The sequence below is a fragment of the Centruroides sculpturatus genome, unplaced genomic scaffold (genome assembly GCF_000671375.1).
Source record: "Centruroides sculpturatus isolate CEXI.00-Female unplaced genomic scaffold, Cexi_2.0 scaffold1265, whole genome shotgun sequence".
In the NCBI taxonomy this organism is placed as follows: Eukaryota; Metazoa; Arthropoda; class Arachnida; order Scorpiones; family Buthidae; genus Centruroides; species Centruroides sculpturatus.
Genome location: NW_019385602.1, coordinates 88,437 through 112,934, shown reverse-complemented (window position 1 = coordinate 112,934; position 24,498 = coordinate 88,437). Strand labels below are relative to the sequence as shown.

The 24,498-nt window shown below is 28.5% G+C and overlaps 1 protein-coding gene across 1 annotated transcript in view; it reads right to left on the bottom strand.

Moving 5' to 3' along the window:
• The window catches only part of LOC111640495 (T-complex protein 1 subunit gamma-like), an 88,857-nt gene that overhangs the window by 24,613 nt on the left and 39,746 nt on the right, over positions 1–24,498 (bottom strand). Inside the window, exons 4-13 of the mRNA XM_023386496.1 lie at positions 20,549–20,599; positions 19,965–20,027; positions 15,996–16,100; positions 12,283–12,377; positions 7,559–7,664; positions 7,115–7,197; positions 4,214–4,280; positions 3,826–3,958; positions 3,385–3,466; positions 2,727–2,825 (exon numbers count right to left, since the gene is read on the bottom strand). Of these exons, the coding sequence (XP_023242264.1) occupies positions 2,727–2,825; positions 3,385–3,466; positions 3,826–3,958; positions 4,214–4,280; positions 7,115–7,197; positions 7,559–7,664; positions 12,283–12,377; positions 15,996–16,100; positions 19,965–20,027; positions 20,549–20,599 (884 nt within the window). The remainder of the gene's footprint in view (positions 1–2,726; positions 2,826–3,384; positions 3,467–3,825; positions 3,959–4,213; positions 4,281–7,114; positions 7,198–7,558; positions 7,665–12,282; positions 12,378–15,995; positions 16,101–19,964; positions 20,028–20,548; positions 20,600–24,498) is intronic.

Sequence of the window (24,498 nt, the reverse complement as noted above, 5' to 3'; positions counted from 1 at the left end):
GGCTACTCAAATATTTTACGTTTTTGATACTAAATTAACTTCTGAAGTATAATTTTTTATTTTTTTTATATTTTTCAATATATTTATTTTGTTTGTACAAAATAAAAAAATAATTTTTAACGATACAATAGTCTTCGTTAGGCTTAACATTGACGAAAATTCAACGCGAAGCGACACGCTATGGAGAAAAATGTCAAGATGGGATAAATTAATATATTTTTTCGTACATAATCAGTTATCCGAAACATCGATCTTCCGAACAACTCCAGTCCCCAATTGATTCGGATAATCGACGCTCTACTGTATATAAATTACAATGTTATTAATACTAAGCAATTTATTTTTTGCAATTAAAGATATTAATTAATAATATGCCCTATTTCAGCTAGTAATATTGTTTTGGTAAATTCTGAATGCAAGGCCAAAAGCTAGTCACTGAAGATAGGGACAGTCTTCAAAAAAGAAACTTAAGTGATAAATAGAATCCATGCAGGTCATAAAACTAAGTAATTCTTTCAGTTTTATCTCTTCCAAGAATTTGGTATAGCATATTTTATTACTTGAACATTTAAGAATTTTTTAAATGTTTGAATAACTACCAAAAATTTGTTTAGTATATCCACGAAGTACGCTTGTTATAATTGTGAGAAAATATAAATGGAAATAGGTGTAAATTAAAATTGCTATGGCATTTTGCTCATTATAACTGAATTTGACCGCATTTCTCTTCTTTCTTGGTTTGTGAATAAATTGGAGAACGAGACAGGCCTCAAGCAGGCTTTCCTGCAGACCACCATTCATGATGATTTGAACATTAAAAAGGTGTGTGCATACTGGGCTCCACTGTACTTGATAAAGGCACAGAAGGACAGAAGAGTGGAAAGCTGTCATCAGCTATTGGAAATGCTATGAAGATCCAGATTTTTTTGAAAGCTGATAACTGGAGACAAGCCATTGTGTCACTACCATACACCAGAAAAAAAATCCCAATCCATGCAATGGAAACATCTAGGCATGGGAAGTCCCAGGCCCAAGAAATTTTGTGCTGTTTCATCTGCAAATAAACAGATGATCATTGCCTTTTTGGACACTGCTAATGGACTGGCTTCCACAAGTAATCACCATCAAACAGCAAGATGTACTATCAGACTCTTACATGACTTAGATGCAGGATTCAACAACAGCAAAAGGGAATGTAGTGCGAGGAGTTTTGCCCCAACATGACTGCACCACCAAGACCTCCCTCTGTCTAATTATGCTTTAATTGACAATGAAAAAAATTTGCTGCATAACTGAAAATTCACAAATAATGAGAAACCACAGGCAGCTGTCCATGAGTTCTATCAACCAGGTGTCATTGCTGTTGCTTTCAGATTTTAAGACCGTCACTGTTTTGTTTTTATACATTAATCTTTGTATTTAGTAAAATTTATTTATACATTTTAGGTGTTATTATACTTTTTTTTTAAACCATAGGTAACTAATCATTTGTAAAATGACTAACAAAATATGGTGGTATCTCAGTATTCAAACAAATTCTGGAAAAAAATCACTCAGTACTCAACTGAACAAATTTTCAATTAATAACATATTTTTATTTTGTCATCCATAAAACTTTTTTATGATAAAAATAAAAAATATGAAAATGTTGCTAATATTTCTGATCAAGATTAACAAAAACAAAGCTGAGATGACAACAATAGTTTGTAAAAAGAAAATGCCCTGGTTTAACTAAAATTAATATTAAAGTGTAATACAGTACTTTTAATTGCAACTGTTAATTAATTATTGATTACTTTAGTATCTCTTAGTAATTAGAATCTCTTAGTAACGAAAAATAATAGTATACTTTTGCAAACATCTGGAATGTAACCTTATGTTTTGCATTAGTCCTTTGTTTTGTATAGCACAGATTCACGTAACACAGCACTTTTTCAGAATATAAACTAATGTTTTATACAAGGAATATCTATACTTTTTAATCAAAAACATGTTTTAAAATAAACATTACACCTTATCTTAACTTCTACAACAAAATATTTTGTAATGCAATGGTACTCAGCTCAAAATATAGTATAAAGTAATAAGTTTTTCATTTTTCTACCAAATACTAGCAAGTACATTTTTATTATATAATTATTTAATCATCAAAATAAATCAAGTAAAATAAATTTACATAGTAGCAAATTATAAAATAAAATTCTTTTAAATAAATAATTCATAATGCTTAGTAAGTATACACAAAGAATAATTAAAGTGTGACTTTCCCAAACTGGTGTTATCATGTACTAATATTACACAAACCTTGACCAGCATATTTTTTTTAAAATTCTTTCTAATGTTTTTGACTATCATTTGCGGCCATTTTCAGAATCACATACAAAGTGAATAGAGTATCAGAAATATAGAATGTTACTTTTTTACATCAAATATACTCAAATTCAACTGTAATCAAGTGATTATTTTTGCTTCTCATTAATTATTTTTAATACCTCTTCAACTCAGAGTAACAGAAAGATATAGAATGGAACTAGAAACATTACTGTAATATCTTTGTCTATTATTGGATAAATTTAAAATATTCTATTTTCAAAATCACATTTCACATAATACCAGATCAAAGGCAAAAAAATTTTTATCATCTAATCATACCTATATATCAATATATTTTCTGTAATTTATTTTCCTTAAAAGGTTTTATTAAAATTATTTATGAAAACACTTACTCATCACCAATCTTCTTAATTTCAAATAGTCCTGCATTTGTTCCAACATCATCTTCTTTCAATTCATCAGTTCTATTTACAATTGTAGCACCACAAGCACTATTTTTAATAAATAGGAAATCTTTAAAAAAAATTCTGAAACTGAATTTATTGTAAATAAAAATTCTGTATGCTATTTATTATAAAATCCAAATTTATTTCTTATATATAGTTTTTGTTAAAACGTTAATCCTACAATTTTCATATACACAATTAATCCAATATATTTCAAATATAACATGAACAATTTAAAAAAACTTTTTGACTTTAATATGTTGTAATTTTGCATTTATAGGAATCTAACATATCTAATCACTTGTAAAAACTAATACATATATCATCTGTATAATACAAAGATATGGAAAAAGGATATGATGATAAATATAATTGATTATAAATACAAATGGTATATTCACATTGATAATTGAAATTACACATATACACAATAATTTGACAAACAACATCATATTACAAAAATATTAAGATAAACCATAAAGATTAAATATTAATTTTAACAAAAATGTTACATATTTTCTATAACAAATATATACATGTATTAATTAAAAAATACCATTAAGTAACTTTTTTGTTGAACTAAAATACATAATTTTTTACTTACCGAGCAATTCTATTGTTATCAGATTTTCTAACACGACGAATAGCAGATATATTTGCTTTAATAAAATAATGTTGTGCTAAATCTAAAGGAAAAAAAGCAATATTAAATAGATGATATTTTAATTAAATTTTTTACGGATTATTTTATATAAAAAAAATTCAATTTAGTTTTTATCTGATGTAAGCATATATAATAGCTAATTCTAGTTCAATGTGAACAAGTTAATTATTTAAATTTCTTAGCATTGAAAATTCTTCTTAACATTGCACATATTTAAAATTTTAAAAAAATATCACTATTTATAAATTCTAACGAAACAAGGTCATCAATAGTTCACAGTGCAAAATTTATTTTTCATTGTTTCAAAGACAGAAAAAGTCTTCTGAACCCTGTTTTTCAAATATATGCTACAAATACTGAAAAACAACTTTTTCAACATACCACTAATTCCTTTTTCTGTGATGACAAGATCAGGTTTCAATGCAACAACATCACTACATAACTGCTGAATATATTGTTCTTCTAATTCTAAAATTCTGGTGAAATCTTCCTCTTTTGTTATCTCTATATTTGTCTATGAAAACAAATTGTTTAAATTAGAGATTCTTTTCATAATTTATATTAGATAAAAATTAATTCTATAATAAATTTTACTAGTTTTAAATTAATTTCAGCAGAACTAGACTATAATATATTTAATATTTTTAAGGCATATAATTAAAAATTTAACATAATTTTTTTAATACTTCACTAGAAAATTATCTATTTTTTCATTATATTCTATTATTACAAGTAAGTTAACATTTAATTGAAAAACTTTGTAACTTACTTGACTTTCACCTTTTTTATATTCCAAAGGACAGTCTAAAAGCACAATTCTTGGGTTTTCAATACGCCTGAGAAAAATAATTCATAATTTGTATAAAATTATGGTTTCTTTTTATTTCAATACAATGTAATTTACAATGGTTTTCATATAAACAGAGCTGATAATTTTTTAATTGTTAAATTTCAAGTATTATACACTTCTTAAATTTGTTCTATGTATTTATTTTAAATCTGAATTTCTAAAATATGCAAACTGTCAAATTAACATTAATATACAAGTATAAGGATTAACTGATAAATAAGAACTAAAGCATTTCATAAAATGCAGGGATAGAAACACATGTCTCTCATTATTATATATATATTGCATATGGTAGTTAAGTACAGCACAAAAACAAAACAAAAATGAACACAGAAAAAAACAGCAAAAGGTTAAAGTCTAATATCCAAGCACTCTATCCAATCCAAAGCTTCACTATTACACTGGTGAATGTCCATCAAATTTCTACCAAAGGAACACTGAGGGAGGTCTTAAACTACATGTTTAATAGTTTGAATTCGACCAGTCATAGCATGCATCTCTGGACATGTTCCATGTATTGGGAAGATAGTTGCATCTGCCGACTGAGGTCCAAATTCTATTAATGATGGACCAGATATAGTGCAATTTGAAATCAGGAGGTAGGGTCCTTCACCAAATCTTTATTGGGAAGGGATGAATTGTTCCAGAGGGATTGCAATTATGTGACTCCCCCAAAGCCCTGCTAGCTGCCTCAAAGTGTTCCTGGGCAGGTTGGTGGGAACAGATATTATATTCCTGGTAGGGCCTCCCAAAGCGTGAAGGCCTTCCCAATATGCCCAGCTAAATGCTAACAGGCAAAACGACATCTGTTTCCCTATGTTAAGAGTAGCTGACTCCATGTTAGGAGCAACCCACTTTCCGAATATGATGGTGCACTTGGACCAAGTCTTTGACTGACTAAATACCATCAATGGGTTGCCAAATATCTTCGGATAACCTGGCTTGTACAGCATTCAAATTCTCATTATTATGATCTAGGTCAGTAAATAGCAAGTTTTTTAAATCCTGCATTTCTATCAATAAAGAAAAAAACATATTCACCATACAACAGAAATTACAGGAAATTTTAAAGCTTTAGATTTAAAACAAAATTAATATATAGCCTAAATACAATATTAGAAAATATTATTCAATCATTTTATCATTTAAAATCATCAACAACCAATTGCAGATTTTTTTGTGTAACCCCAATCCAAGAACAAAAAAAATCAACATCAATTGTTTTGTTTGTTTTTCATGTCCATTTCCTATTAGGTGCATGCAAAGCTGTTTTTTTTTTCCTGGTCCTCTAAATTCCATTAAGTGTGCTCAGCCATGGTAGAGAGCATCCACATTATTGTCACTGTAACCCCACTTTTTATTACATTTTTGGATTCCTCATCGCAATTAATGAAAAATGACAAAGTTTTATTGAAATCAATCAATCAAATTTTGAGAATGAAAGCAATTCTGTAAGCCACATACAAGAGGCTTCATTAAGATTCTACCTCAATGAAGAAATAAAAAAAATTGCACATGCATTTAAGATAATGGATCAATTCTATTTACGAAATTCCAACTTAATTTTGTAATTTCCTGCTATTTTTAAACAGTCACACTGACAAAGACATTTGTCAGTTGACTGTGCATCTCAATCAGCACAAAAACAAACTTTTTGTTTTCAGTTGTAGTTGTGCTCATGAAATATTTGGAGGGAATCTGCTAGTTAATGAAAATACAGTAGAGCATCAACTATCTAAATACTGATCAACCGAAACATCAGTTAACCAAAAGCGTTCTAGTCAACAAATTCAAATTTCTGCTAGTGCTGTGGCAGCAGTCTTTCCCTCCCTACCAACTTAAACTGTAGGCCTACTTTAATGTACTACTTTATGTAAGATATGTATTTGTAAGATGTGTGATACAAAATATATACAGTACAGTTTTGTGTTTAATATATTTTTTTGTAAGTGATCAGTTATCCGAAAATCCCAGTCCTGAATTGTTTTGAATAATCGATGCTCTACCATAGCTATGTATTGTGGTTGCAATTCTTTATGTAGTTGAAAAGCACAAAATGAGACCACCACTTCATGCAACCATTTACGTTAATATAAAAATGCTAAAATGTGTTTAAAAACATTTTACTCGTGTTTTTTACTATAATGAATAGCATTTTAGTATAATGCTTCAGTAAATACAAAATAAAATTTTATTATACCTATACTAGCTGAGAAAAATAACATGCAAATCAGAGTATTCACCACCAATGATTCAATATAGTTCTCCAAGTTTGAAATATAATTGGCTAGAAAAGCATAATTTGCTGACTTTAAGTCAGATTCAGTGGCAATAGAATTGGGTTAATTTAACAATTTGCTATCTGCAACAACACAAATCTAAAAACAATCCCAATAAAACAAAATCATCCTGTATAGTAAATGAAAAACACAAACATTAAAGTAAGTGATTATTTTAGCAACGATCTACGTACATTTTTTCAAATACAGTAGAGTTCCACAAACTCAAAGTGGACTGAGGAGGTGACAAGCTATCAAAAATGATGAGTTTTACAGTATAGTGATGATGTTTGTCTAAATAATAGAATTTTCATGTAGGATATTATATCTGCAAATTCATTTACATATTAACTACATACCAATAGTGAATATTTCTATTTGTACTTAAATTTTTATTATAAAATTACATGTATTTTTCTTTTCTTTGAACGACACAATAAACTACAGAATGTCAAGTTATTGAGAGTTGAGTTTCTGGGACTCTACTGTAATACTCATGTTCATTTATATGAATAAGGTTCAGTAAGATAGTATTACTTACCTCCTCATTTTTGGATGTGTAATATCTTTATTTAACATAACACCTTTTAATACACAGGATTCTTCAATAGATCCACCAGGCACCTGTAGTAATCAATAATTTGTCACTATTTTTTAAAATTCTATTTATGGGTACTAAATTCCATTTAGTACTGTACAGTACAGTACTTGAATGAACCTTACTACAAATGGCTTGCATTCGCTGTACATGCATCCTGTATTTCAATACTTTGTTATTCAGTGTTAATATATTACCTTTTATGAAAGTTTTAATTACTATTTACTGCAAAGAATTTTTATCAATTACTAAAAAATTAAAGATGATATATACTAATTATTTCAATTTTATAAAAAATATTAAAATTGTAGAAGAATCTTGTGGATCTAGCTGGTTTAATTAAAAGTTATCAATTCCAAAATATGTAAATAAAATTTTAAAAATTACCTTTTCAACTTTTGCATATCTTTTAATATCAATTTCTTTTCTTCCATTTTCATCTATATGAACAGTTTTCACAGCATCTAAAGCTATTTTACAAGCCATTTCTCCCCTAATTAGAAAAAAATATATATTTTAAATAAAAAATTTGTTTATCTATAATACTTCAGAAAAATCCTAAGTTGTGAATGTTATATAGTGTTTTTAATTGAATTTCTTTAAAGCTCTAATTCAGAAATTCTGATTAACACATTTTACTATGCGAGATTTTAAAAATTAATTCAACCTCTTAAAAAAGCAATTTATAACTATTTTGTAGCATACATTTGTCCATAAACAAACATTGATACTAATCACAATGCTATAAAATTTTGATAACTAAATTCTGAATAAGTTTTGCATACAACACAGAGAATTACTTTTATGGTAACTATTAAATCATTTTTCATTTTCTAAGGAACAACATTAGAACTGTAACATCTAACAATCTTAAAGTTGGAAAAATAAAAAGTTATCAACAATTATGTTACAAAATATCACCAAAATATAGTTTACATTCCTAACTTAGCTAATTATTATTATAAGTGATGAATTAAAAAATAAATTCAAATCAAACTTCAAATAATGAAACAAAATATGAAAAAAGTGATTTCTTGTTTAATTAGATGATTATTATTGGCTTTTGTGAGAGATAATATTCTTCATTCAAAGATTAAAAGTTTATTTTTAGAATTAGTTTATAGAATTTTTATTTTTTAGTACTAATACTTTATACTTTTTAACTTGTATTTCTATGAGAATTTTTCTTTTTACAAATCATTAGATTGTATAATGTTCATTACCATTTAAATAATATACTTCTTGAAAAAGGAAAGTTGTTTTGAAATCAATGAATTCAACACTAAATACATACTTTCCTTCATTTGTTTTTACTTTTATTTTCATATTTTTCTTTATCATAGTGTAATATATTCTTCAAAACAACTTAAATTTTAAGTTTATTAAAGAAACAGCCACTTTCAAAACTATAACAAAAAATTTTGAATAAAAATTGAATAAGATAAAAATTATGACAATTTAATTTTTTAAACGTGCTTTTTATTTGATCACCAATACAGTCAATTATAAAAAAAATAGAACTAATTTCCTCTATGTTATTATTATGAAATANGAAGAGCCCAGGAGTTTTAAATAAAATTTATATTAATATTTTAGAAATTATATATTATTCAAATAAAATAATATAATTATTCAATATAAAAAAGACTATAGAAAACATTATATTAAATCCATTTTACTTATAGTTGCATATTAAATTGTTATTTGCGAATGGGAAGCTATATATGGTCAACTGACTTTTGGGCCACCCTATATTTTTAACTGCTTAAGTATAATTAGTAATAAATAATTTCTCTGAAATGTATTTTTTTTCCTTTACTTTTCTTGTAAATTATTACATTATTAAACTAATAACACTAAAAAACTAGTAATGCAATACTAGTTCAGTTAACAAACTAATATTTTTATTATTTTAATAATTTTGTGTGTTTATTAATCTGAAAATATATATACAGTTGAGTCCACATAAGTCAACATCTCAAGGGGAAGTGGAAATGTGTCGAGTTATCCAATATGACGACTAAAACAAAGTTAAAAAAAAAAAACTACAAATATGAAAATACAATAGTGTTTTATACAGTACATGCAATGTATCTTTCTGACCATCCATCACTGGCATTAAAGTTGGTTTCACTCCAAATATTTCAGCAATTTCCACCACTTTTTTGTTTCAATAAAACAGGAAGATGCTCTGGTATCATTTCGTTCATCAAAGATGCTTTGGTACATTGTACCAGAGCATCTTCAGCATCTTTGTACGGCAACTTTCTCTGGCACTTTTGAGACAGCCAAGACAAAGACCCAACAAAAAGTTTCTTAATTTCATCTTTTTTCTTCAGAATTCCCACCAGTGTTGTTCTTGGAAGATTTTCTTGTTTTGCAAATTCAGCTTGCAAAGTTTTATTACATTCAAATTCAGATATAAGTTCATATTTTTCCTTCAGGTTTCAAATACTCATTTCTAACATTAATGTGAAACACTTGCTGCAAATAATGCATGAATGAAAGGTGAGAAAATGCAAAATCAGATTCTGCTGTGACATTAAGCTGCGTGGTGTAAACTCATTTTTTTCGGGAGGGGAGTCGACTTATCAGACATCTAAACGAGCATGGGACAAAAAAAGTATGTCGATTTATCCAGTGGTGATGAGTTAAATAATGTTGAGTAAACCACAGTTTTTTAACATTAATGCCTATGTAATGCCTGGACCACAGAAAACTGACTACTTAACCAATGGTGTCTAGTTATACCTATGAGGACTTATGCAGACTCGACTGTAATTTAAACATTTAAAAAGTATGAACAAACTTTAGTCCATGTTTTTCATAAAACTGTGCAGGCATTTTTTGCAAAGTTCATCCAGACATGACAAAAATACCAGACATTGCTATACATTTTGTGACAGGTTTCAAGCAGAGTTGGATTATTTACAAGATCCTGGATAGTCTAGAAAAGGGTTTTTTTAGTAGTAGAAAGCCAGGTTCAAATTGATCAAAGGTGTAATTAGATGACAACAAGTGCAGCCTGAAGCATGTCCTTAATACTAAAGTTAGTCTTAATTTCAATTTCTTGGCCAAAAGATATAGGGTATATGATACAACCTACGAAAAGAATGATACATGATAAGAGGTATGGTGATGAGAAGACAAAAGTCTGAACTAGAAATACCATGTCAAGAACAGAGGCAACAGCAGCAATTATCCATTCTCTTCAAAGGTACCAGCAGTTTTGTGGATTATTATGTTTTAGGACAGAGACAGTTGGTAAAATTCATTTGACTCTGGCAATGCCAACCTTGAATTTTACTATTGGTAACACATGAAGTACAAAAAATACTTTTTAACACAATACAGCTTGAAACCTCACACCATACATTGCATAAAGGAAAGTAAAAACAACACTAAGTGTGGCATTAACAGTTTTTTATTTTTGCTAATGCTTTGGAACGCAGTTATATTCTTCATCTTCAGATGAACAAAATTTAAAATATAGAACACAATATTCTAACATAAATGAAATAAATATAATTTAAATCAGAATTAAAAGTTATGTACACAATCAAAACATCGTAACGACTTTTGATCACACACATAATGACTTTTAATTTAGAAACCAACCAAAGCTGAATGCTATCGGGCTAGAAAATGGCTATATTTCTAAATAAATTATGCAACTAACTAGAGGGTCTCTAGAGTTTTGATCAAATCACTTCACTTAATTAGGGAAATTTCAATATCAAACCTTTACTTTAACATCTTCAGTAGATTGATCATCTCCCTTAGGGATTTGATCAAATCCTCACTTTTATCATATCCCTGCGACATATAATAAAAAAAATAACTTCCCATAAAAGAAAATATCTTACTTAATACACTCTAATTCAAACTTATTTTGCTATTCTTATATTTTTCTTGTTTTTAAAAATTGATATTAATTCACACATAAAAAAGAAACTTTTCTTTTTTATTATAGAATAAATAATATCCTGAAAATCAACAACTTTAAACACTTATAGTATTTAAAACATCAGAGATAAATTGTGATTATTCAAATTATATAAATAACTAGCTTACCCGTCGCGCATTGCTGCGATCTCAGAAGAAAGGAAATTCAATCAAACTCGTTATGATAAAATTCAATTTACATTTTATTATTTTTATTGAAACTTATTATTATTATTAATTTTCATCGGGAAAACATTTCAAAGTGTCGTTTCAATTCTATTTATTTATTGGAGTGTTTGTGGATACACGATATTTTTTGTTTTTCCGTCTGGTGCGTACACGAATAAATCGGAAGGCTTTTCGACGCGTGAGCCGGCCACATACAGTTGTCCATGCGAGAAGCACGGATTCTCCAAATTTAGCCCACACACTCGCTGCGATTGTCAGAAGTGCGATATTCCCCATTTTTATATATATTTTTAAATCCTTTATAATTTTAATTATTTAATTGCTCCTTCCTCTCTTCCTTGGCATGTTGTGAAATTTCTGATAGTTGGATAATAAACCGTTTTATTGTAATTTGTCTTTTTAAATTATTTTGAGTCGATATTAAAATTTGGAAAAGGGGGGATACCTAGATCGGTAAAATACGCGAATTTCTTCCTACAACTTCGGTTGTTGTTCGGGGTACAGTTAAGGTTTTAACGAAGCTCGAGCGAATACATAATTAGCAAAAAAAAGTTGAAATAAAGTGATTAAACAAAAATTATTATGAATATCGTAAATAACAGTTCACAAATGCATATATAGAAATATTTTTTGAAGGGGGAAATGGTCTTCACAATTTGAAATCAATCGGACACACCGTGCTCGAATGCTCGTGTAAACGCGCGCCATCTATCGTAGGATAAATGTACTATGCCAAAAACCTTCGCGGGAGTGTATTAAAAAACTTCCCGAAGTTTTATGGCAATCGTACTATGCCACAAACCTTCGCCGGAGTATATTAAACAACTTCCCAAAGTTTCACGGCAATCGGATAAACGGTGTGGTAATGCATGAAGGACAGACACACACACACACACATTCATTTTTATATATATAGATGATGATTTTAATAGCTGTGATAAAAAGATAATAATAATAAAAAAAAGAAAATCACTTACCACTTTCCAATGAATTTAGTTCCAATGCAACTTTTAACTATATCAATCATTTGTTTTTCATTATTCATATCAACTGGAATACTGTAAAAAATTATAATTAATGCATGAACCATTAATATATTAATTTTTAATCAGATCATATTTTGTATTTATACAATTTTCCTATTTATATTATCATCAGAATTATACTACTTTCAAATGAAATAAAATTTATTGAATTGTATATGTATAATTTTAAAATTTGATTTCTAAACAATACTTTTATAACTTGACATAAAATCAATTTACATGAAGTTCACTAAAAATAATTAATTTTTCAAATAGCACAATATGATAGTTTTCAAGAAATGTATAATTATCTATAACATTAGTATAATGTTGATATTAAAAATATTTTAAATAATTTTGTTTCATCATCTTTATTTTTCATAGAAAAATTTTTAAACTTTTATTTATATTAATATAATATGTAATTTGTGTTATTAATTAAATTAAACTTTTAATATTTGGAAATATTAAAACTGTTTAAAAATGAAAACATTTTTACACCAGTCAGACATTCATTATAAAATTTTTCCAAAAATATCATTTAAGTCATGTACATGTAGAATATTTTGCATTTTGTACAATGCAAAATACCATGCAAATTTATTAAAAAATATTCTTTGCATGATGATAAAAATAAACTAATTGTTAAACTTTCCAAACAAACTGTATCTCTCATCATCTTTCTAGTGTAAAACAAGAGGTTAAGAATTGCTGCAGTAAAACAATATAAATTTAAAAATTGAAAATACAGTAGAGCATCGATTATCCGACTCAATTGGGAACTCAGGTTGGTCGGATAACTGAAAAAATCGGATAACCGAAAATAATGAAAAAAATACATTATTAGTATAGTATATCCCATGTAAATAGTATATCGCTATTAACCTACTTCGCGTTGAACTTTCATCAATTTTTTAAAAAATAATAATCGTCACTATTGTATCGTTAAAAATTATTTTTAAATTATTGCTCACAAAACAAACAACTACTCATAATTAGAAAATTAAGTCTCGCTTAGCCTAAATACCAGCCTTTCTTCAATGGTCGAGCTTGTTGCCAGCTAAAACACGCAAAAATTTAACAAAAATAATATTAAAGTATCCAAGCCAAATATTGTAGCACCACATCACTAGTGGACATTTGAAATTTGCCGATTAGAACGGTCGGTTAACCGATGTGACGGTTAATTGGGGGTCGGATAATCGATGCTCTACTGTATAGATGTTTTATACTTTACATGTTATGCAGACTACAGAACACAGTATCTATTTGAGAAATCATCTGCCAAAACATTTCATTTTGCTGTTAAATATGTTAATCATTGTTCATTTACATCGATAACAATAGTGTATTTTTATATATGCATCATCATCATCATGTATATTTTGCTTGGCAATGACTAAGAAAGGCTCCCTCTAGCCCCCAGCCTACAAAAATGCAGCCATTTCTGCATTAATTCATAAAGCCCATCTCTACCCCTCTTGTAAGGACTAAGCTACAATGTATTAATTCAGCAATCTAGACACTGATTACTTTAGTGCTAGTTTAAACATTTCAACTATAAAGTCCTATGAATGTTGAACCTTATCGCCACTTTAAAAATTATAGAAAACAGTTGGTTTGCTGCCCATCCCTTACTTGAGTCATCTTTTCCTAGATTTTACATATTTATTCAGTAAATTTGAGTATATCTGTTAAATTACATCTTCATTATCATAGAATATTGTGAAACAATAGAAATCCCTTATATTTCTACAAAGATCTAGAGTTTATATGATTCTACTTAAGGATAACACTTCCAACTCTGCATTTGTTATACACAGGCCATATCAAGAAAACTAAAATTATGAAAAATCAAAAGGATATATTACATGGCAGTCAAACAACACAATTAGCTAGACTGGCCACCTGTTTTACGCTTATACCTGTTTCGTACAAAATACTGCTTGTGTCTGTGTTTCTGGTTATTACCAGAAATTGCCTTACATTTGGATGCACTATGTATTGCCTATAATGGACCTTGCAACAATCCCTATGTTAGTACTCCCAAACCTTTAGGTAACTCTTTTTTGAAGTTACTAAATTTTTGTTAACATCAAAAAATAGAGTTTATTTTATCAGAGTTTTCTGTTTTAGTCTGTAANTTAGTCTCGAACCTCTGCCCCCCTAGCCACTTTTTCTGTTCAGGAAAGAGATGAAAGTATCTTGGTGCTAAATCAGGCTATATGCTGGTTGTTTAATCTATTCGATGTTGAAATTTTTGTTGCCTGTGACGCCATGTTGAATTTTTGTCGATGTTAAGTCTAAAAACTTTTTTTTAAAATAATAATCGTGTTTACTGTATCGTTAAAAATTATTTTTTTATGGTGCACAAACAAAATAAATATATTGAATAATATAGAAACAAAAAAATTATATTTTAAAAGTTCTTTTTAATATAAAAATTGTGACGCATAGCGACATCTAGTATCAAAAACAACATTCCGATGTAAACACTATTAAAAATATTTGGGACCGCCCACACAGGTCAATGAGGTCAACACAAATATTTTCGGGAACAATGTAGGACAGGTTAAAGGTGGTGAAGACTTCCACTTTTCAGACTTCTACCCAACTTGAAACTTTTTAATGTGTAAAGACTTCCACCTCTTTCCTGAACTGGAAACATGGCTAGGAGGGTAGAGGTTTGAGACTAATGACAATCTTCAAAACAACATTGTTAAGTTTAATAATGTTATTTTTAATTTAAGTTTAACAGTTTAATAATGAAAACCATGAAGTTATTCGTTTTCAAACAGCATGATTGTATAAATACAATAAAAACTCAGCACACAGAAGCACAGCATGGAAAAAAAATTAGATTAGAAAGTATTAATAAATTTTAATATGCCATTTATCTAATTTGCATAGTTTGCTGTCAATATATTTACCTAGACCAGTGTTTCCCAACCTTTTTTGTGCTATGCCCCACCTAAGCCTTTCTAAAATTCTTATGCCCCCTAACATATACAGCGGCTATACGGTTAATTAACTTAAACTCTGGACAAGTCCATTTTCAAATCGCCCCCGTGAGGCATGGGCCCCATGTTGGGAAACACTGGCCTAGAACCACAGGGATCTGTAGACCAGACATTGTTGAAAAATCTGCTATCCAAATTATCTCAACCACCTGGACATTTCTACTATTCAGCACTATATATTGTGCAGAGTTTTCAGATGATGCTTTCCATGATGTCAAATAAAGAAAGCAGTTAAGTATCTCAGAATAAATAGATTTATGGGAGAAGGCAATGCAACATTTGAAAACCTTGCAAGAAGCGATGCCTCATAGGAAGACTTTCTACAGGAAACTGATATTCAGGTGTTAAATTTGTGAAGAAAATTTGAAAAACTTTATGTAGCAAGCCCGCTGGTGAGATGTAAACCTGCAAAAACTACCAGTGTTTTATCCATTAAGGCATTGATGGGGCTAAGCACATAAGAAAGCACAGTATTCATTACCATGCCAAACCCAACATCTGTTATTTTAAAATTTCAAGTAATTTCAAAAAATTATAATGTTTTAATGAAATTATTTAAATTGTAAATGTATGTAATTTTTCCTATTAACTTTAGTTAAAATAATTTAATTTGTACTGAATTCAATTTTATTTTAAAATATTTAAAAATTTACCCAAAATAATAACAGATGTAGTTCCATCTCCAACTTCTTCATCTTGAGTTCGACTAATTTCAATCATAGATTTAGCAGCTGGATGTTGTACTGTTATCTAAATTTTAAAATGTTTACATTAAAACTTTTTAAATTATCAAATTTATTAATATCTAACAATATGACAAGTTAATACTAAACTTCTTAAATAACTGAAGCTTGTTTTATTTGGAGGAAATAATAGTAAGTGAATAAGAATTTAATTGTAGAAATGATTTACCTTAAAAACCACAAAAATTCCAACAAACTTATGTAGGCTGTTTTTTTCCAAGCTCCAATGGTCCATAAAACAAAGACAAGTGTAAATAACAAAATTAATTTATTACCAAAAGTTAGATACAAACATGGTTACTTTTTGACATATCACTGTGAAGATTGAGGCATTTATCATATCTGTGGATGAACTTTTCCATCCCCTTGTCATAGAATGTTGCTGCCAATAACTCGAGATGGGCCCTAATGTTGTTTTGAAAATTGTCATTAGTCTCGAACCTCTGCCCCCCTAGCCACTTTTTCTGTTCAGGAAAGAGATGAAAGTATCTTGGTGCTAAATCAGGCTATATGCTGGTTGTTTAATCTATTCGATGTTGAAATTTTTGTTGCCTGTGACGCCATGTTGAATTTTTGTCGATGTTAAGTCTAAAAACTTTTTTTTAAAATAATAATCGTGTTTACTGTATCGTTAAAAATTATTTTTTTATGGTGCACAAACAAAATAAATATATTGAATAATATAGAAACAAAAAAATTATATTTTAAAAGTTCTTTTTAATATAAAAATTGTGACGCATAGCGACATCTAGTATCAAAAACAACATTCCGATGTAAACACTATTAAAAATATTTGGGACCGCCCACACAGGTCAATGAGGTCAACACAAATATTTTCGGGAACAATGTAGGACAGGTTAAAGGTGGTGAAGACTTCCACTTTTCAGACTTCTACCCAACTTGAAACTTTTTAATGTGTAAAGACTTCCACCTCTTTCCTGAACTGGAAACATAGCTAGGAGGGTAGAGGTTTGAGACTAATGACAATCTTCAAAACAACATTGTTAAGTTTAATAATGTTATTTTTAATTTAAGTTTAACAGTTTAATAATGAAAACCATGAAGTTATTCGTTTTCAAACAGCATGATTGTATAAATACAATAAAAACTCANGAATAATAATAATAATAATAAGTTTCAATAAAAATGATAAAATGTAAATTTAATTTTATCATAACGAGTTTGCTTGAATTTCGTTTCTTCTGAGATCGCAGCAATGCGCGACGGGTAAGCTAGTCTTAAATATTTTTGTTAACTTATCAGTTTAACATTGCAAGGTAAATTGTATGGTAGACCTACTTATTTATATGATTTAATTTGAATTTTCCAAACTATGTACAGTAGTACCTCAGGATACGAACGCTCCAGCATATGAAATTTTCAGAATACGACATGAAATTTGAACATACTTTTGCTCCACGGTACGAACAAAAACTCACCATATGACGTTACATTAGTTTGCAGTGCCATTGCCACGATCACGTGCTCCTTCTGTTTATCAGTCTCAGTCTGTGTGTTTGCTTCATCGTGGAAGGATCTCGCTCAATAAAGGAAATCTTGAGGTATTATCAGAAAATGACTGATTTTATTGAAAAGAAACATCCTGAAAATGTTCACACTGTACTGCAAATGGCCGTACTGCTGCTCAGTTTAATGACATTTGCCTAAGTCATTTTAGTAACATTTTAAAAAGTAGGCAAAGCCAAACCTCTTTGGATCAGTATTTTACCAAACGACCTCTATCCAGTGAAAGTGCTGGTGGAAGTGAAGGAAAGAAAGCAAAAAGCAGCAAATAAAAAATTTTAAAAAATATATGAAACAGAAAAGATAAAAAATTAGTGTTAAGTTATTGTTGCATTATGTTATGTAAGTTAAGTTTTAGTATCATTTCCCTTCTCCCTCTCCTCCGCCACCAGTTTACACCTCCACCGTCATCTATCCTCAAAGGTAAAGTGCAAATAAAACTAATTTTTTTTAATCAATTATTATTCTATGGTTATTTATACATTTACAACTACAAAACACATTTTTCAGTGTTTTCCCTACTAAAGTTATTTTATTTCAATGTACTACTAAGCTTTAATTTGAGTGTTTTTTATGTTGGAATGGATTATTTGCTTTTATATGTAATCATATGGGGAAAAATGATTCGCCTTACAACATTTTCATGATATGATCTCAGTTTAGGAACAGATTAATTTTGTATCCCGAGGTACTACTGTAATAATAATTATTAATTGGTTCATAAATTATGGTTTTATTTTGTGTGTAATAATTTTTGGAGAAACTGTGGGTTCTGAAAATATTCTGCATGCCTTTTCATAAGTTGCATTGTACTACATTACTTCTTGCTGCCTGTAGATGGTTACACTTTTTCTAACTTATCATGAACAACAACAAAAAAAATCAACAAAGCAGCCAGGAGGGAAATTCCCTGACTTTTCCTAAACATTAATGAAAATCCTCAACTTTCCAGGTGCATAGGAACCCTGTATTTAGTTCCCTAGCACTATTTGTGTTTATAATTTTTAAGTATTTCAATAACCCATAAATGCATATTTGTTCTAACAATTTTACAATAAACCCTTTTATACATTCTTTAATTAGGACTGGTTTTTCTCACTTAACTTTAATGTTATACAACTATTTGCATTTCATTAGCGAAATAGTTGCATCTTGTCTACCCTTAGCTACAGGTTTGTACTGTTCCCTAAAATATTGAAATTTTTTAATTAAAACCTTACACAATGCAGTTTTAATTCATTAATATCTATTAACAATACTACCATACACTTGAATTTAAAGTTTAGGAGTACAATAAATGTGAATAAGATGCATTTCATCCTGTTCAAAATTATACTATTCATTTTTATCTCTAGTTTCAACATTAACTATTACTTGACTTAAAATATCCAACATATTATCTAATATTTTATATTACCTGTTCCATTTTATACATTTTTTTCTGTAATATTAAACTATTATTTAACTCTAGCATTTCACAGTATATGCCAGGAACTCTTAATATCACATTATGAAAAATGAGATTAACATTTTACACAATATGTTAATTGAAATGCATTTTGATTGCCATGATGTCATGTTAATCAAGTGAAGCTTGTGTCTATCTTATTCTGAAAGAGCTTGTTTTATAAGGATACCAAAAATATGAAATAACTCTTCAAATAAATTATCTAAACATTTATTTCCTACTTCTTGAATCTGTTACTAAATATAACATATAAATAAATCAAACTAAAAATATTACATTAAACTGCTAAAAATATGCAGTAATTGATAGAGCCAAAATAAAAAAGAATACATATAAATATAAACATCTATGAAACCTGATACATTACAATACTACTACTTCAACTGCCATATAACATCAGGCTATTGGCAATAATAATTATAAATTACTAATAAATTTGACCCTAGAGGGAAGAATTAGGTGCTATCTCATTAAATGTAATAATTATAATTTAATTAAACAATTTTAGATTAAACTGGAAGAAAACAATCTGTCCAGAGCAGGACTTGAACCCACAACTCCCATTTGCTGTGCAGATGCATTGCCAATTATGCTACCTGGACCTCTGGTCCAATCTTGATAATTTATTATTATTATTATTGCCAATATATAGCCTGATGTCATACGGTAGTTGAAGTAGTATTAAAAGAATTCTTAAAGTTTTTAATGTGAAAGTATATTTTAAAATAAAAAAACTAAATTCAAGATAAATACTTGAAAAATTATTAATAAATTAAACTAAAAACAAATAGAATAAAGAACAATAGTTTAAAACTTTTTTCACTATCTTTGAACTTATTGACTGGAAAGAATAAATAATAATAAATTAGAAATGCTTACTTCTCGAAGAATTGCATTGCCATCATTTGTCATCACAATTCCACCCATTGGATCCATCAACATCTGCAAACATTATTATTTTATTATATTGTATTCTAAAGTTTATTATTATTATATATACTGGTATATAAATAAATAAAACAGCTATTCAGTCATTAAGATTAATATATAATTTCTAAGGATGCTATCAATAAATTGAAAATTATTTTGACACTGAAAAACAATGAAATGTACCTGATATGCCAAATAGCATTAATTAAATTATTCTGAATATCAAATTTTAAAACTTAGAACATTTTATATATAATAAAACATATGAAAAGATACTTTAACTCAGAACAGTAATTTGTCTGTATAGCAAAAAAAACAATCAAAGTAAAAATGTTGATTTTTAACTTTCAGATGTTCAATGCCAGATGTTCCTAGAAACATTTGGAAACATCTTGAACATTTGACAAACAGAGTAAATTTATAATTTTTTTAGATGCTCCTCTTAATCGATAGAATAACATACACTCAAAATATAAAAATTGGTTTTTCAGACTCAATGTTTCTTTTATAGATCACATTATATATATAATTACCTTTAGCATGGCTCTTGGACCCAAGCATGTTCTTATGACATCAGCTACAGCCTAATAAAAATAAAAATGTATATATAAATGATTTTTTTCATATTTAATTATTCATTAAATATTCATTTATTATTAAAATATTACTAATGAATAATTATATGAATTTTTACAAGCAATTATTTTATTAATAATTTTCAATAATTAATAATTTTTATAAAAAATTATTACAAGAAAAAAAATTTAAGTCAAGCCAATTGTTCCATGCAATAGATCAGAGATCAGAATATGTCCAATTAAATGAATGATGTTCAGGGAAATTAAAGCAGTCCTGAGGAAATTTGTGCTAGAAAATTAAATTACAGCAATAGTCACAAAAATGTTAAAATAAAGTGGAATAGTGTCTTGACTAAGTCTGTAGCATAAAGACATTAATTGGAAAAATTTGTCATAAAAATATGGTTGCATTTTCAAAAGAATAAATAATGTAATGAAAAAGTTAGTCAAAAAGTTTATCATTTTGCAAAACTTTCGTGCATCTCAAATAATTTTTCTGAAAAAAATTGCATGACTGTTATTGTAATAAATTAATTTTGCATTTTTGGATATCAAAAGTTTCATTAACTATCATCCCAAGGTAAAAATAGCTGCTAAATTTTATATTTAGGTCATTTCCTACAATGTCTAATTTGTCCATTAACAATTTGCCTGGACAACTTCATTTTATTTCTATTAACAAACATATTACATCAAGTTTACAATTGCATATACTATATTCTATGATGACAACAAGTGCTTAAATTAAAGCATTCTTTTAGTTTAAAAATTTTTACACTAATTTATCAGTTTAGTGATACACAACAAATTATACAGTAAGCCTATTTAATTATTTATATGATTTAATTTGAATTTTTCAAACTATATAGTAATAATTATTAATTTGTTTGCAAATTGATTTATTTTGTGTGCTAGTGTGAAACAATTTTCAAAAAAATACTGTGTATGTTCGGTAGAATTTTTGGTCCTAAAAATATTCTGTAATAGATTATCTCTCAATAATATAGTGTATGCATATATATTAATTAAGCCCTCAAGGACAGATAGTGCTAACCCTCAGAATCATGTCTCTGAGGTAACAGAGTTTGAATGTTCGAAAAAGTCCTAAAATCATATGAATAGTTGTGTGTTAATATTTTTGCTCTCTGAACATTGCTTGTAGATATAAATGTTATCTCATTATTTTGGGATTTTTTCAAATATTCAAATTCAATTACCACAGAAACATGATTCTGAAGGTTAGCACTATACATCCCCAAGAGCTTCATATATTACTGTAAAAGTCCAAAGTCCAATAACTCTTAGAAATTACCAGTAAGTCCAAATATTTACTGATATTGAGTGGTAAAAATCTGAAATCCCTGATAAAATGCCCACATTTCAGGCTTTTACCAAGAGGTAGTGGTAAATGTATGGTGGTAACTGATCAGTTCAGGTAATTTTTAATAATGATATAAATTGATACTTTATTATATCATGTATCCTGTAATGTCTTAAATTTTTTTTAAACACCATGATTAGAATATAATGTTGATTAACATAAATACCATACTAAGAAAAAAAAATTTTGTTTGTTTATTACAATATATTTAATTTTTATAACATTTTTAGCCTCTGGGTTAACAAATTTAGTGACTACTGATGAACAAATACTCCTATGTGTAAAGTCCTTGCTATAGCTATGGCTTGACAAACATTACATTGTAGTAAAATAAAAAAATTTTTTTGTTTAGTTTTGAACAAATTTATATGAATAATTCATCTGATGATAAAGAAAATTTACTGATTGCAATAAGGTTGATATTAGGACATTTTAAATTGCACAAGAAAAATGATGATTTGCACAAACATGTTTTTGTTGAACACTTTTAAACAGTTGCATTTTTTGAACCTTTGGCCAACAACAAAACTGCTAATCTCTTCCTGTACACTAACTTCTTTCATGCTTCTTTGATGCTGATACAGATTTTTTTTGCACAACGTAAATTGCTTCCTAGTGTATAACAACTTCAATTTTCCAACCTTAGTACCAAGTTGATAAAATTCATCATCCTCAAATATTATATTTATGACCACAGCTATTACTGATTTTGCACCAATCTTTGCTTGGTATGCATGCAATACTTTGTCTTACATTCTGTCCAACTGATGTCAGGAATTTTGTTACAAAAAGCTGTTTTCATTTTCTTTGCTTGCTTTTCAAGGCCTTCTTTGGCAGTCTTTCAAAACAGCATCACTTTTAAGTCACAGATAATAGTGGCTCTTGCTGTCTCAATTTCAACTAAAGTCATGCTATACCCCTGCTGCTTAGCTGTCAGCTCCAACTGTATTTTCTTGCTGATCTCCTGCAGTTTTGTTCTCTGCTCCAATTGTACTGTCCTTTCTAGTTACATTCATCCATTTCTAACATTTAACATTTTTTTCATAATCTACAGTGTCTTCATTGTTTACTAAATCATATATCCTGTTTGAACATTTGAATGATCCCTGAGACTGATGTTCCTTGTTTTTCTACAAACTATCTTTATATCAGTCCACGCACTACATAAACATTGGATAACTTGGTTATGAAACTCTCTACCATTATCAGAATGAAGAATATTAGGTGAGCCGAAAGTTGTGAAAATATTCAAAAGATGAGGCGTCCTCAGCCCTTTTCAATTTTAATGTTCAAAGAATAGCAAATTTTGTCAAATGATTCTGGCATAACAATATGAACTTTGACACATTGGACTGCATATCAATTAACACAATTTGGAATTGTGAATTAATTCTGTTGTGTAGGATGGGTTTTATCAATTCAGTTTCATAGCCATCCAAGTTCTTCCACCATGACCAATAGCAGTGTGAGCTTTATATATCATGTTAAACAGTTCATCAAAACAACATAGTAAGGAATTTCTTTTCCAGTAGACTGGTGCTATTAGTTTCTCTTCACTCTGATGTTGAGAACATCATACCTCTTCAAATGACTATAGCAAACAGATATTTTACTGGCCATGTTTTTTAAAGTAAATAAAATCTACTACATATTACATCATTCATTCTGCTGCATTAAAAACTAGACTTACACAAACACACACACATGCAAAAACAAAATTCATATAATAGACAATTTATTCATTTACACCAAATTTATCACCAAATTTATTATAAAAATCATTACAATAATACTTTAATTTTCTTAATGTATATTTAATTCTTAATGTATATTTTTAAGTAGATTACAAAACAGAAATATTAATATAATGTTTATGAATCCATTTTTTATTGATAGAACTTATATTTACCAGTATCTCTTGGTAAAAGTCTGAAATATGGGCATTTTATCAGGGATTTTGGACTTTTATACCACCCAATATTGATAAATGTCTGGACTTACCAGTAATTTCTAAGTTACCGCATTTCAGATTTTACTGTATATATATATATATATACATATTTATATATATAACCCATTCAACTGTCCGTCTGTCCCGTAACCGTTTGAAAACAGACACTAGAGGCGCCCCTATCGTGTATCATATTTCAAACATTCAAATTAACAATTTTAATTCTTATTTAAATTAACGATATAAATTTTTATTATTCATTTTGCCAATAAATTATTATTTGGTCAATATAACAATATAAATAATTCAGTATATTTGTAATAGGAATTTATTATTTCAGGGGCTTATATCTCTCGAAGGGTCGCGAGTAGGGGTATGGCTCCTTTGACTTTATTGTTAATACAGGGGTGTACGGTTTGGGGGTTCGCCACCTCTTCATTCGGAGAGTAAATCTTACCATTGGGACTTTAACGGAACTGTACAGCATATTGATAGGAACAAAAAAGTCAAAGGAACCGTGCCTCATGGAAATTTGTAAATAACGCCCACTAGGGGGCGTCCCGGGCTACTAGT